General features: G+C 43.5%; 1 protein-coding gene across 4 annotated transcripts in view; it reads left to right on the forward strand.

The window, feature by feature from the left end:
* Positions 1-1,199, forward strand: part of TDRD9 (tudor domain containing 9) — a 116,872-nt gene extending 115,673 nt beyond the window's left edge. For all 4 annotated transcript variants that reach the window (XM_083433700.1, XM_083433699.1, XM_083433701.1 and 1 more), the window contains 2 exons: positions 115-187; positions 995-1,199. In XM_083433700.1, the coding sequence (XP_083289826.1) occupies positions 115-187; positions 995-1,096 (175 nt within the window). In that variant the 3' untranslated portion in view covers positions 1,097-1,199. The remainder of the gene's footprint in view (positions 1-114; positions 188-994) is intronic.
* The last annotated feature ends 11,473 nt before the right edge of the window (positions 1,200-12,672 follow it).

Raw genomic sequence — 12,672 nt, forward strand, 5'->3', positions numbered from 1 at the left:
ATCCCAACAGATTCTCCATCACTGTTCAAGTGGTATAAGAGTGCTTTAAATGTCTGTCCTACTAATACGGTTTTTCTTTACTCACAAAGAGTTTCTTTCTCCCCGCTCTCTCAGCCTGATTTGTAAATCAAAACCTCGTGAAATTGTTCTTCCCAAATTCTATCCGAAGCCGTATGAATGGAGTAAGGTAAGATTTGCTTCCCAATTTTAGACCTCAATAACACCTGTCCCAAGCCTTATAGCCTCAGGTCTGGTGACTCTCCACGGTCTCTAGCAGATCACATACTACCTGACTGTTTTACTGAAGATGCCAGGGTTTGAATCTGGGGTGTTCTGATTGGGGATACTTGACGAATTAGTTGCAGTGAATTTCAGTATGACCTGCCCTGATCCACAGCACCTAGACTGCAGTGTGGATTGGAGCACATTTATCCTTTGCATTCCACTCTTCTCTGAATTTTGAGACGTAGTGACCAGCATAAAAATGTCCCCCAAAATGAAGCTAAACACTTCCTGAAAAAAATATGTAAACCGAACTGCAGCCATCGTTCAAAATTCACACACTTCCCTAGACTTAGCGATGCAGTTCTCTAGTCAAGAAATGCTTGTGTTCAAAAATGAACATACTAATAAAAATAATATACAGAAATGCCCGTCTCTACCCCCATGTCATTGTGTTAGTTTGTAGTTGTGCCTGTACCATCCTGCCAAGCGCTAGAGATAATTTTAACATTCTATACCACATCTACCTACCTACCTACCCATCCATCCATCCATCCATCCATCCATCCTCTGTGAGTTATAAGCTCTGCCCAGGAGAAAATGTTACTGGAACAGACACCCCTCCCCCCCTTCAACCTCACCAGAAAACCTTCCCTTCCATTCAAAGCATTAAACCTTCACTTTAAAAGAACAAACAATAAAATGTTCATTACTTGCATGTACTAAGTTATGTTGTTTGGACATTGTCCCCATGTTTTTCTTTCTCATTTAGCCACGGTCAGACATTGTCATTGACCAGTCTGAACCACAAGATGCACGAGCGAGGACTGATTCCTTGTACCAGCTGCATAAGTTGATTTTGTTAAATGCCTAAGGCTTCAGCACTCATCGTCCTTCGCTGGAAGAAAGTCCCATTAGACCTGGTGCAATCTGCTTCCAAATAAGTGTGTTTAGGATCAGAATGTTGTTATCGTTTTTTTTTTAAAAAAACCTATTGTTCTGTTACAGAAAAATATAAAAGATGTGTTTAAAAATGTGACCTTACCAGTTTAACTGTTTGTCTTGTTTTCCTAAGAAACAGGAAGCCCCCAGAAAATGACACAGGTATATGCAGTACAGTATTTGAAATTGGAAGAACTTTAATGCTGCTCACTTACTAACCACATGAGGCACTAAGAGCTGCTTATCCCTAAAGTTAGACTACCTGGCTTCACCCCTCCAACCTATATGCATTCAGTAAAGTTCTGAATGCCAGGGTTTGTAGGGGGACGGTACACCCTTAGGCTTTTTCCTACACCTGAGAGCCCTGATCACCCTTGGCTCCTAGCATTGGTGGAGGGGAGGGTTTGGTGTCAGGAATGGCTTCCCAGGCAGAGTGAAGCTGCTGTGCCATCTTCCTGGCAGGTGGAGCAATGTTGCTTACTGTGAGAGGGGCAAGATGACAAGGGGTCTGGTGCAGTGCAGACGCACAGGCGGAGCCAATCTGGTGCTCCTGCTTGCATGTTTGCACCGTGCCAACCTCCCGTGCCACTTTCCCTCCGTGCCAACCTCCCGTGCCACTTTCCCTCCCAGTAAGTAGCAGTGACCCATCTGTCACTGGGGAGCTAATGTAATGACTCTGCCCTCCAAGCAATCTGTTTCTGCCTGATGTACAGAGGTTGACGGGATGGAGCCAAGCAGCTGTAGGAAGAGTGGGAGCACAGTGGGATGCTGCCATGGTGGGCAGTGCCAGGAAGAGGAGTCCTTCGCCACCTCCATTTAACCCTGGCCTCCCAGATGTTGTTGATCTACAGCTCCCATCAGCCATGACAATTGGTCTTACCGGTTCTGGAGGGACAAAAGTTCCCTATCCGTGCTTTAAAGATGCATACAAGTTGCTACGGCTAAGATTCTTGGAATTGATAGTTTTGACAGCAGGGCTTAGCTGTGACAGATTCTTTAAAGTGTGTGAAGTGCATATAATTAAGCCGCTTCAGTTTAGCTCGTAGTTAGCATTCACAGCAGCCAAATAGGAAGATAACGCTTTGGTTTTGCCTTTGGATTAAAGTGCATTTCAAGTTTTAAGTGTTCCATTTAACATTTGCTTTCTGTTATTAGCTATATCTGCAATTGCTAGTTTGCTTTGAAAAAATAAAGCCAATGAGTTTTAATACACTGTGATTTTTGTGTCTTTTAAAATACATATTGGGCAAAAGGAACAGCGTAGATTAAATCAAAACTGTTGTTCCTTTTTCCATTCACATAGCATGATGGAAATTGCAATTTGTTTCTTCCTAGCTTGAAGTGTGGGGGACAGACGGATATGCCTTTATAGAAGTTAGCAGTGGAAATACAACTAAAACAAATAGCAGTACTAAAGCAAGAAAGACAAAGGGCAGTTTTATAGAATTGGTTAGAACTGATTAACCAGATCATAATCTTAGCACAGACCACAGAACGTGGTTTGGCAGCCAAAGGAAAAATACTACAATCAATCTTAGGAGGGATTCTGTTCAGTTCTCTCCCACCAGTGCAAGAAAGACCACTTACCTTTTAAGGTGGGTGAAGGCTGCAGCCACGGAGAGTGACAGGATAGGCTGCCTAAATTTTAAATCTAAATTGGCCAATGAAGGCCTACGTGTGGGGCAGGGCTTTGGCAGACTGGAGGAACAACATCAGCTTGGCATCATTGGCATCCAAATGCCAGCCTGTAACTCTCACCCCCCACCCCAAAATCTGGATTTACCTTTTCTGAGGCAAATCCAAGAAGTAACAAGAAAAAACCCCAACCTTGTGGCCAGCTACTTGTTTTTGCAATATTTCACTGACCCATTTGTCAATTAATCCCGATATTCCAGAAATTGTACTCTAGAGCAAGATATCCTCCTTGCCTTGCACAAGAAAAGAGGCCTGGATTACGTTGATGTGGTGCCCTTGACTCAATGCATTGCACATAAAGTTTGGAAAAAGTCTTGAAGTAGAAGGACGCCTCTAGATTTAAGATACTGTTCGATCTATTAAAACATGAATATCCTGTCAGTTTTCTGTGTGGTGAAGACCAACTGCCTGATGTAATAGAAGCTTGTTTCCGAAAGAAACGAGCGGTATACTGTTACTGCTGGGAAATAACTGGGAACACTAGTTAGAATCATAGAATCATAGAGTTGGAAGAGACCACAAGGGCCATCGAGTCCAACCCCCTGCCAAGCAGGAAACACCATCAGAGCACTCCTGACATATGGTTAATCCTGCAAGTCCCACGTGTGTGGGACTACTAAGAAAAAATGGCTGACTACCTGAATTCAAAAAAGCACACACGGGGCTTGACTCACTCTTACGCCAAAACAGCCCCCAGCACAGATTAAAACACAGATCTGTGCAGCGTTTGCAAAGCCTCTACCCCTCTAAGAGTGAATAGACCACAAGCTTTGGTATGTTTAAGTGCTTTACTTACAGTAATCACAGGTTTCACTCACACATTGTTCAATGCAACAGCAGAAATCATAAGGGCAAGGTATTTTTGGTTGCAATATGCAGGTGTTAGTCTCCAACCTGCGGTCTGAGTCTGGAGCCCCAGCCTCTGACGTGCTCAGCTACATGGTTGGAACAAGAGGGGAGGGGGAGAGGAACAAAAAACAGACAGTACTTCCTTGCAGAAGGTGAAGGGGGCGTGACCTAGCCATGCCTTCTCTTAACAATTTACAAGTCCTGGGATAAAGTGTTTACTGAACTCACCAAGTCTCTCAGTGCTATCCAGCACCCCTTCAAGAGCAGGTCTTCTGCCAAAAGCTTCTTCCCAATTTGGACACCAGGGGGGCACAGATGGGGTTGAGAGGGAACATGCAAACCCCAAACTAGGGAGAAAGGCGAAGGAAGCCTGCCCAGGATCTGGATACTGCTCATATATATCCCTATCAGAAATTTCTTCCAGCAGCATTTTGCAGATAGGGAAATTTGTCTTACTCTGATATTTAAAAAATAAATAAATATTTTTTGTTAAAGATGGTCCTGTGGAACATTCTGCTCACCTCTCCTTTCTCTGCTGACAATATCTGGGTGCGTGGGTAATGAATTCTGCTGCCACCTCACATACTGTTAGAGTTTCCTTTCCCTGTCTTAGGCAGATGTTCCTTAACTGGAGGCTTCCGCCTTTTCTTGCGGGGAATCGATCTTGTCTTCTTTGCTCACTCCCTGTTTTTCCTTCATGGTTTCTGTAGAGCTGTAACAGTTAGGTTCCAGTCCCTGATGCAGTTCCACTTGGATGATATTTTAGTAGTTGAGGAGTTATCTGCCTTGCCAGTCAGTCTGGAGAGAGGGATGACTCCTCTCCCTGGAGGGGAAGCAGAGGGTTCAGAAGACCTTGCCTGTATGGGGAGAAATGAAATATATGTGTTTGTGTGTGAACAACAAAAAGAAATGGCTGAGTGTCTGGATTCAAATGCGGGGGCTAACACACAGAGAGCCCCGGTAGCCCCAGTTCAAATCACAAAATAAGCAGCCCATTAAAGTTTTAGGAATATAGGTTGTTAAACCTTTTCTCATCCAGCTGCATACAGCAGCTGACCTCTTTCTACCCCTCTTGCAAAGAGCAGACCACACACAGTTAAGTAAGTTTAAAATGTTTTACTTACAGATTCAAGGTCTCAGTCATGCATTGTTCCATGCTGCAGCAATGATAATACAGGCAGCGTACTGTTGAGTAGAAAATGCAGAATATAGTTCCAAACACATGCTGTAAGCTCAGGATCAAGCTTACACACATCCTTCTTCAATGGTTACATGATGCACGGGGGGGGGGGGTGGCAAATAGAAAGGCTTGGGCGTAACCTGAGTCTTTCTACAACTCTGTGGTCCTTAACCCCTTTGTGCAATAACTAGCAGTCGTGCATAGTTAGGTTTGACTTCAATCTCTCGCAGCCTGATCCTCCCAGCAGCATCACCAAACACAAATTCATGGGAAATACAATTTTCTGTTCTGCTGGGAATCTGCTGCCACCCGGTGGACAGTATGGATTTACTTTGTATTTGAGATTTATTTGCAGGTTTGCAGCTCCTTCCAGAACATGGAGTATATATTCAGTTCATCGACTGCCAACAGGAAGGATGACCAGAATGCAAGAGTTAGGCCCCATCTGCACTATGCTTTGAAAGCAATATCGTATCACTCTATAAACAGTCATGGCTCCCACCTAAGAATCCTGGGAACTGAAATTAGTTTAAGGGTACTGGGAGTCACAGAGCTAACAGTCTCAAGAGCAGTTTGACAGTCAATCATTCTCACCAGGGCACTCTAGCAATTGTAGGACTTTGAGGGTAAGAGGTGGATAAAATGGGCACATAGAATGAGTTGCTGCACATGAGTTAAAAGAAAGTTTAAATAAAAACTATCAGTTTGATTGGATCATCAAGAATAGTTCCAGATTTGCCAGGCAAATATTTCATAAAAAGAATGCCAAATCATATTAAAGGTGTCTGGAGGTTCCAGTCCTTGTTGAAATCTAAAATTATGAAAAATTTCCTCCATTATAGCTATGTTCTAGAGGGAGGTTGCAATTACTATTCCTGCTGCCAAGACCATAAATAAATAAGACCAATTCTTTTGACAATATATTTACATTGGTATCCTCAAAAATATCCAGTAGCATTAATTCTGGACAACAAACCACTGTTTCTTTAGTAATATTTACCATTTCTGTCAAAGTTGAATCCCCAAAATCCTGCACCAACTGACATTCCCAACCATAAATGATAATATGTACCAAGTTTATTGCAACTCCAACAATGATTTCTATGGAAGAAAACATAATTTTGATATTTGCAAAGGAGTGCAATAACATCTGTGTAGTAATTGTACAGTGTACTATTCATTGATGTTTATATTGTATGTTCTTGAATTGTGGTTTAGGATTTTTTCTACTGCACAAGTCTCTTTGAGGCCTTAAAAAAACAAATAAAAGGAACTAATTTGTCATAACTGGAAAACTACACTTGGAGACGGGATAACTGAATGGTAAATAGGGGAAAATGGATTAATGTAGTCAGAGCTAGAGAGGTGTAAAACAGCTTTATAACCACTTTGTTCCAAAATTGAGTGTTTTCGTATTGCATTAGTATAGCAAGGTACAAAAATATGCCTATACCTATACACTGCTAGGTGCATTGTGTTTTGTATGTGGGTATGTTTTGTATGTGTGTGTTTATGTGAATTCTTAGCTCTGGGAAATTGATGTATGTTTAAATCTTTTTTAAAAACACAGTGACAAATAAACAACCCTTTTTGTTTAAAAATCCCTGGGTACCTTTAAAGCTTTCTCTCATGAGATGAATGATGAAGGCTTGATTGATTGATTGATTGATTGATTGCATAGGCTTTGCAGCCTGAGAGTTTGCGGGTGGCTGTATCTGTTAAGCCTTCTGCAGCGACACCAGCAAATCTAAGGATGTAGTCGCTGCAGTAGGGATAAATGTCAGATGGGGGGGTGCACGTGCTTTGGATAAAAATAGCTAGTGCACTGAGATTCTGTGGCTGAGGCTTTCCGAAGATCAGCTGCAGCACTGACCACAGTAGCAAACCTGGAATTGCCTGGAGAGCATGGCATTGGCACCCCCACAGCTCCAGCGGCTGAGAAGCTCTTTCCCTGAGCCACGAGTGCTTGTGGGGCTCGCCAGAGGCCTGCCCTGCCAGGGAGGAGGCTAGGGCCTGGGTGCCGGTGCTCAACACTGGGGGGCACCATTGGCATTGGGCGTGCCGAGTGTGATGGAGGTGGGGGACTTGAATGGTGCATGACGCTACTTGTCCCTGAGTAAGAGAGCACTTTTGATCTTGTGGAGGAGAGTTCATAGTTCATGATTTGTGTGCCAGTTCGATCCCTAACATCTCCAGGTAAGGCTGGGGAAACCTGTTCCTCTGAAACCCTGGAGAGCCCTGCTGCCACTTAGTGTGGATCTGCCTTCTCCAAACCCTGGAAAGCCAGTGTGGTGTAGTGGTTGAGAGCGGTAGACTCGTAATCTGGTGAACCGGGTTCGCGTCTCCGCTCCTCCACATGCAGCTGCTGGGTGACCTTGGGCTGGTCACACTTCTCTGAAGTCTCTCAGCCCCACTCAGCTCACAGAGTGTTTGTTGTGGGGGAGGAAGGGAAAGGAGAATGTTAGCCGCTTTGAGACTCCTTCGGGTAGTGATAAAGCAGGATATCAAATCCAAACTCCTCCTCCTTCTTTGCTTCTCAGTGTTTCTGACTATAGCTCCCACCAGCCCCAACCTGAGAGGACAGTGGTCAGAAGTGATGGAAAATGAAATATACTCGGAGTCGAGAGTGGATTTCATGCTCTTTATTCAGCTCATGGTGGTGAGGAGGGATGGAAGTTCCCCCACAGTATCTGCTTTATATACATTATTTACACAATGGGCTGCACGTGATTGGCTAATTCCGGGATTCTCCTGTAGGCCAATCAGGTTGCGGATTCACTTCCACCCGGAGCTGGATTGGGTGGCTCCTGTGGACCAATCAGACTGGATCCTATTGTTCTATGACCAATCAGACTGCTGCATTCTGAATCCCTATTGTTCTAGGACCAATCAGACTGCTGCATTTCGGCTCCTGTTCAACTCAGTACATAACAGAAGATGTGGTTGGAAACATCTCTATGGCATCAGATTGTCTCAGTGCCACTTTATTTGCATGCAGCCTGTGGAAGTGGTTGGCGCTGCACTAGTTGGGGACTTAGATTCAACATTCCTATTTCAGTAGTTCACTGCTTCCAGAAAGGAATGAGCTTCTGGAAAGCAATGAGCCTTACTTTGTGGTTGGCATCTGTCTCGAGAGACAATGGAGTGCGCCTCTGGTATGAAGTCAAATTGAATATGGCATATGTATGGCACCAACTTGGCTGCAGGAATTGCTGGAAGGAGGCTCCAAGGCGCCCTCCTATTGTCTTAAGGACTCTAATCGGGAATTTAGCCACCCGAAAGATATCCAGCAAGGCAGCAGAGGTTTAGGATCAGAGCTTTCCATCTCCTAGATGGGCTACCTTCCTAGGCTGATAAGCGCCATCTGTCCCTCACTTCCTTCAAGGATCTGCCTTCCACTACTGGTCTCATCTACTCCATCTGCCAGAACCTGTCTTCACATCCAGGTTTATAATTTGGTCATCACTTTAATAAATTTGCTGCTCCTTAGCGAGCTGTGAGTTCCATTGATGACATTTCTCCTCTAAGGCTGTCACTGAGCATCCGAGGGAGGGGAACAGGAGGGGAGCAGATACATAGAACTGGTGTGGGAGGCGATCAAGAGAAACATAATTTTAATAACTTTGAGAAAGTCTTATCTAATCTCTACATTCGTGGTGTCAGATGAAGGCTTTCCTTCAGCCTCCCATGGAGGGGATGTTACTGGAAACTTAAGGATGAGGCAATGCACCAAACATCCTCCCTGATTTGCTGGAAACAACCGCCCTGATTTGCTGGAAGAGTTTCAGCAAGCGATGGAGCAGAATGTGTTTGCAAGGATCTGTGGCTTCAACCTATGGAACCAGATGGGTGATGACTAGGACAAGTGCATGGTGCAGAATTTCTTAAAATTATAATAAAGTAGACTGTGCTGGGTTCTGTGATGATAATTTTAAGAGGGACATTATAAAAAATTGGTGCATTTTTGTTTTATGTAGCAACTTATAAGCAAAAACCCCACAAAAATGGGGATATAAAAGATTAAGTTTTAAGAACACTAGCACTCAAAACTGTCACAGACCCTCCATGCGTCCCTATTTTCCAGGGACAGTTCCGGATTTACAGAAGCCGTCCCGGTGTCTGATTTGATCCTGGATAAATGTTGGAGTGTATGGTACCCTGAGAGACCTGGAGGGGCCAGATTGGGCTCCTGACCTGAGGTTTCCAACCCCATCTCTATATAGATATTATACCTCCAACTCCCTGTACATCGTCACTTTGCAGCCGGTTAGATTAGCTGCACTACCATTTTGGCATTTGGTTATATCTAGTTAAAGCTATGGTTTTCCCAGTAGTGATGTATGGAAGTGAGAGCTGGACCATAAAGAAGGCTGATCGCCGAAGAATTGATGCTTTTGAATTATGGTGCTAGAGGAGACTCTTGAGAGTCCCATGGACTGCAAGAAGATCAAACCGATCCATTCTGAAGGAAATCAGCCCTGAGTGCTCACTGGGAGGACAGATCCTGAAGCTGAGGCTCCAATACTTTGGCCACCTCATGAGAAGAGAAGACTCCCTGCAAAAGACCCTGATGTTGGGAAAGATGGAGAGCACAAGGAGATGGGGACGACAGAGGACGAGATGGTTGGACAGTGTTCTCAAAGCTACCAACATGAGTTTGACAAACTGCGGGAGGTAGTGGAAGACAGGAGTGCCTGGCGTTCTCTGGTCTAGGGGGTCATGAAGAGTCGGACACAACTAAACGACTAAACAACAACAGGATCTTGCTCACGTTGGAGTGATTTCAGGTGGCGATATGACACTTGGGGCGTCTTTGGCAAAGCTTTCATACATGCTGGGCAAAAGGCAACTTTCTTGGAAAGAGAAGAAGCAGGTAAAGAATGTGTTACATGGAAAGTTGTCACTTTTGAACTCGTATTACTTTTCATTTACATATGAAGCTGCTGTAAAGCAAGTCGTGGAATGGCTCGTAGAATCATAGAATCATAGAGTTGGAAGAGACCACAAGGGCCATCGAGTCCAACCCCCTGCCAAGCAGGAAACACCATCAGAGCACTCCTGACATATGGTTGTCAAGCCTCTGCTTAAAGACCTCCAAAGAAGGAGACTCCACCACACTCCTTGGCAGCAAATTCCACTGTTGAACGGCTTACTGTCAGGAAGTTCTTCCTAATGTTTAGGTGGAATCTTCTTTCTTGTAGTTTGGATCCATTGCTCCGTGTCCGCTTCTCTGGAGCAGCAGAAAACAACCTTTCTCCCTCCTCTATGTGACATCCTTTTATATATTTGAACATGGCTATCATATCACCCCTTAACCTTCTCTTCTCCAGGCTAAACATGCCCAGCTCCCTTAGCCGTTCCTCATAAGGCATCGTTTCCAGGCCTTTGACCATTTTGGTTGCCCTCCTCTGGACACGTTCCAGTTTGTCAGTGTCCTTCTTGAACTGTGGTGCCCAGAACTGGACACAATACTCCAGGTGAGGTCTGACCAGAGCAGAATACAGTGGCACTATTACTTCCCTTGATCTAGATGCTATCGTGGTTCTGTTGATGGATCTCTGGCCGATCTGCATTAGGTGGGCAAGAACAACTCCCTGTTGTTGTCTCACAACAGCAATGGCTAAACTGCTTTCCCCCTTTCAGTTAGGTTTCTGAAAAAACATGGGTGTCCACATGGTGGACAAGAAGCGGGTGGGACTCATCCCCCAAATCCTAAGTGCATTTATTTAACTTATTTATGCAGATTCAGGTAATTAACAAGAGGTTTAAAGTGATCCCTGAGACCACTGCTGTTGACAATGACTGCCAGATTTGGATTCTCTCCACTTGTTGCGGCGAGAGCGTTCCTGGGCCAGCAGGCAGCTCAGACGTGCATCAATACTCACTGGAACCAACCACTTGCTAAGGAGCAGCACATACAGTGGTACCTCGGGTTACATATGCTTCAGGTTACACACTCCACTAACCCAGAAATAGTGCTTCAGGTTAAGAACTTTGCTTCAGGATAAGAACAGAAATCAGGCTCCGGCGGCGCGGCAGCAGCAGGAGGCCCCATTAGCTAAAGTGGTGCTTCAGGTTAAGAACAGTTTCAAGTTAAGAACGGACCTCCGGAATGAATTAAGTACTTAACCCGAGGTACCACTGTATAGTATAACAATAGCAGTTCCAAAGCAGCTCAAAAAACCAGCCACAATGTGTTGATTAAAACCTGAGAATATAAAATCGTTTTTTAAATTTTGATTTTTATGCTGAGATCTTTGGATGAAGGGTGGTAAACAAATTTAAGAAATACTAATAAATAATTCAGACTCATGCCTGAATTAGACTGAAAAACTTGGTTATTGTATTGGGTAGTTCAAATGGTAATGACATTAACTTGAAAACCCTGTATTTTTCCTATTTTGCTCACACTCTCGCTCATTTCGGAATCTCACTAATATTATTTATTGTTCATTCTATTTGTGTGTTGCTCTTAGTGTATTTTTGGTCTTTGTGGAAGCCGCCCAGAGTGGCTGGGGAAACCCAGCCAAATGGGTGGGGTACAAATAATAAATTATTATTATTATTATTATTACTAAAAGAATGTCTCAGTGTCTCGCAACAATAACATAATTCATGACAAATGTGTCAGTTAAAACAACACATTAACATATCTGTGTTGCCGTATTTATATAAATATCTTTTGTACTCACAAATAAGATGTATTAATCTATGGCTTTTAAAACTCTGTGTGGAGGGATTATTGTTTTCATTTCTAACTATGTTATGTTTGTGTTTTTATATTGTAAACTGCTCTGTGATTCTCAAATGAAGGGTGCTACAGAAATTTAATAAATAAATATAAATACCATACAGTTATTGCTTAATGTTATGGAATGCATACATCATCTTTCTTTTAATTTTTTCTTGTTGTTCTTTAGGAGCTAGAAGCTCAAATTCCATCTATGGCTTGTGCTGCTGCTAATACTGGTAACCTGAATACATTGAAAGCAATAGAAGAAGTGGGAAATAAAAATAGCAGAGGTCTGCTCAGAAGCATGATAAATACTCAGTTTGTAATTGTGACTTCCTCTACGTGCGTTTAGAAACCGTTGCTATATTGAGGTGTGATTTAATCACAGTCCAGCAAATTCAGATTGCATAACTGCTGTTGACCGGAATGTCTTGCACAACATACTCAACTTTCCCTGAATACCAAACTTTTCTTGTTAATGGGAGTGGCAGGCAAATGCCGTGGGGAGTGTGGGACAACACTCACTTTGATGCAACATCATTTAGCTTCCCTAAAAAGTAAGTGGAATAAATGCTAATTAAATATCCAAAATCTTCTAACCACTCTGCAAACAAACCAGGATGAATGCCTATTAAATAGCCAACATTGTCTAATCTCCCTGCAAACTAAACAGCTTGGATGCTTGTGAAATAGGCAATGTCGTCTAATCTTCCTTCAAACTAATCAGAACAAGCACATTAAATAGCCTATGCCAATTATTCATCCTGCAAACCAATCAGGATGAATGTTCAATAAACAGGTAATCTGGAAGTGCATTTAATGTATGTCAGCAGGCTGAGCCGCTATTTCGCACCTGACTCTGGCTGGTGGTTTTTTGGGTTCCTGGAAAAACCCAAAAAATACCACCTACAAGGCTGAAATCTACCCACCTGCCCTGGTCTCTAAGGCTCCAGGTTGTTTTATTCCTGAAGATGCCAGATACTGAACCTCAGTGGCGTAGCGTGGGTTGTCAGCACCCGGGGCAAGGCAAGTAATTTGCCCCCGCCCCCGC

Source organism: Podarcis tiliguerta, assembly GCF_965153285.1.
Source record: "Podarcis tiliguerta genome assembly, chromosome: 1".
NCBI classification, from domain to species: Eukaryota; Metazoa; Chordata; class Lepidosauria; order Squamata; family Lacertidae; genus Podarcis; species Podarcis tiliguerta.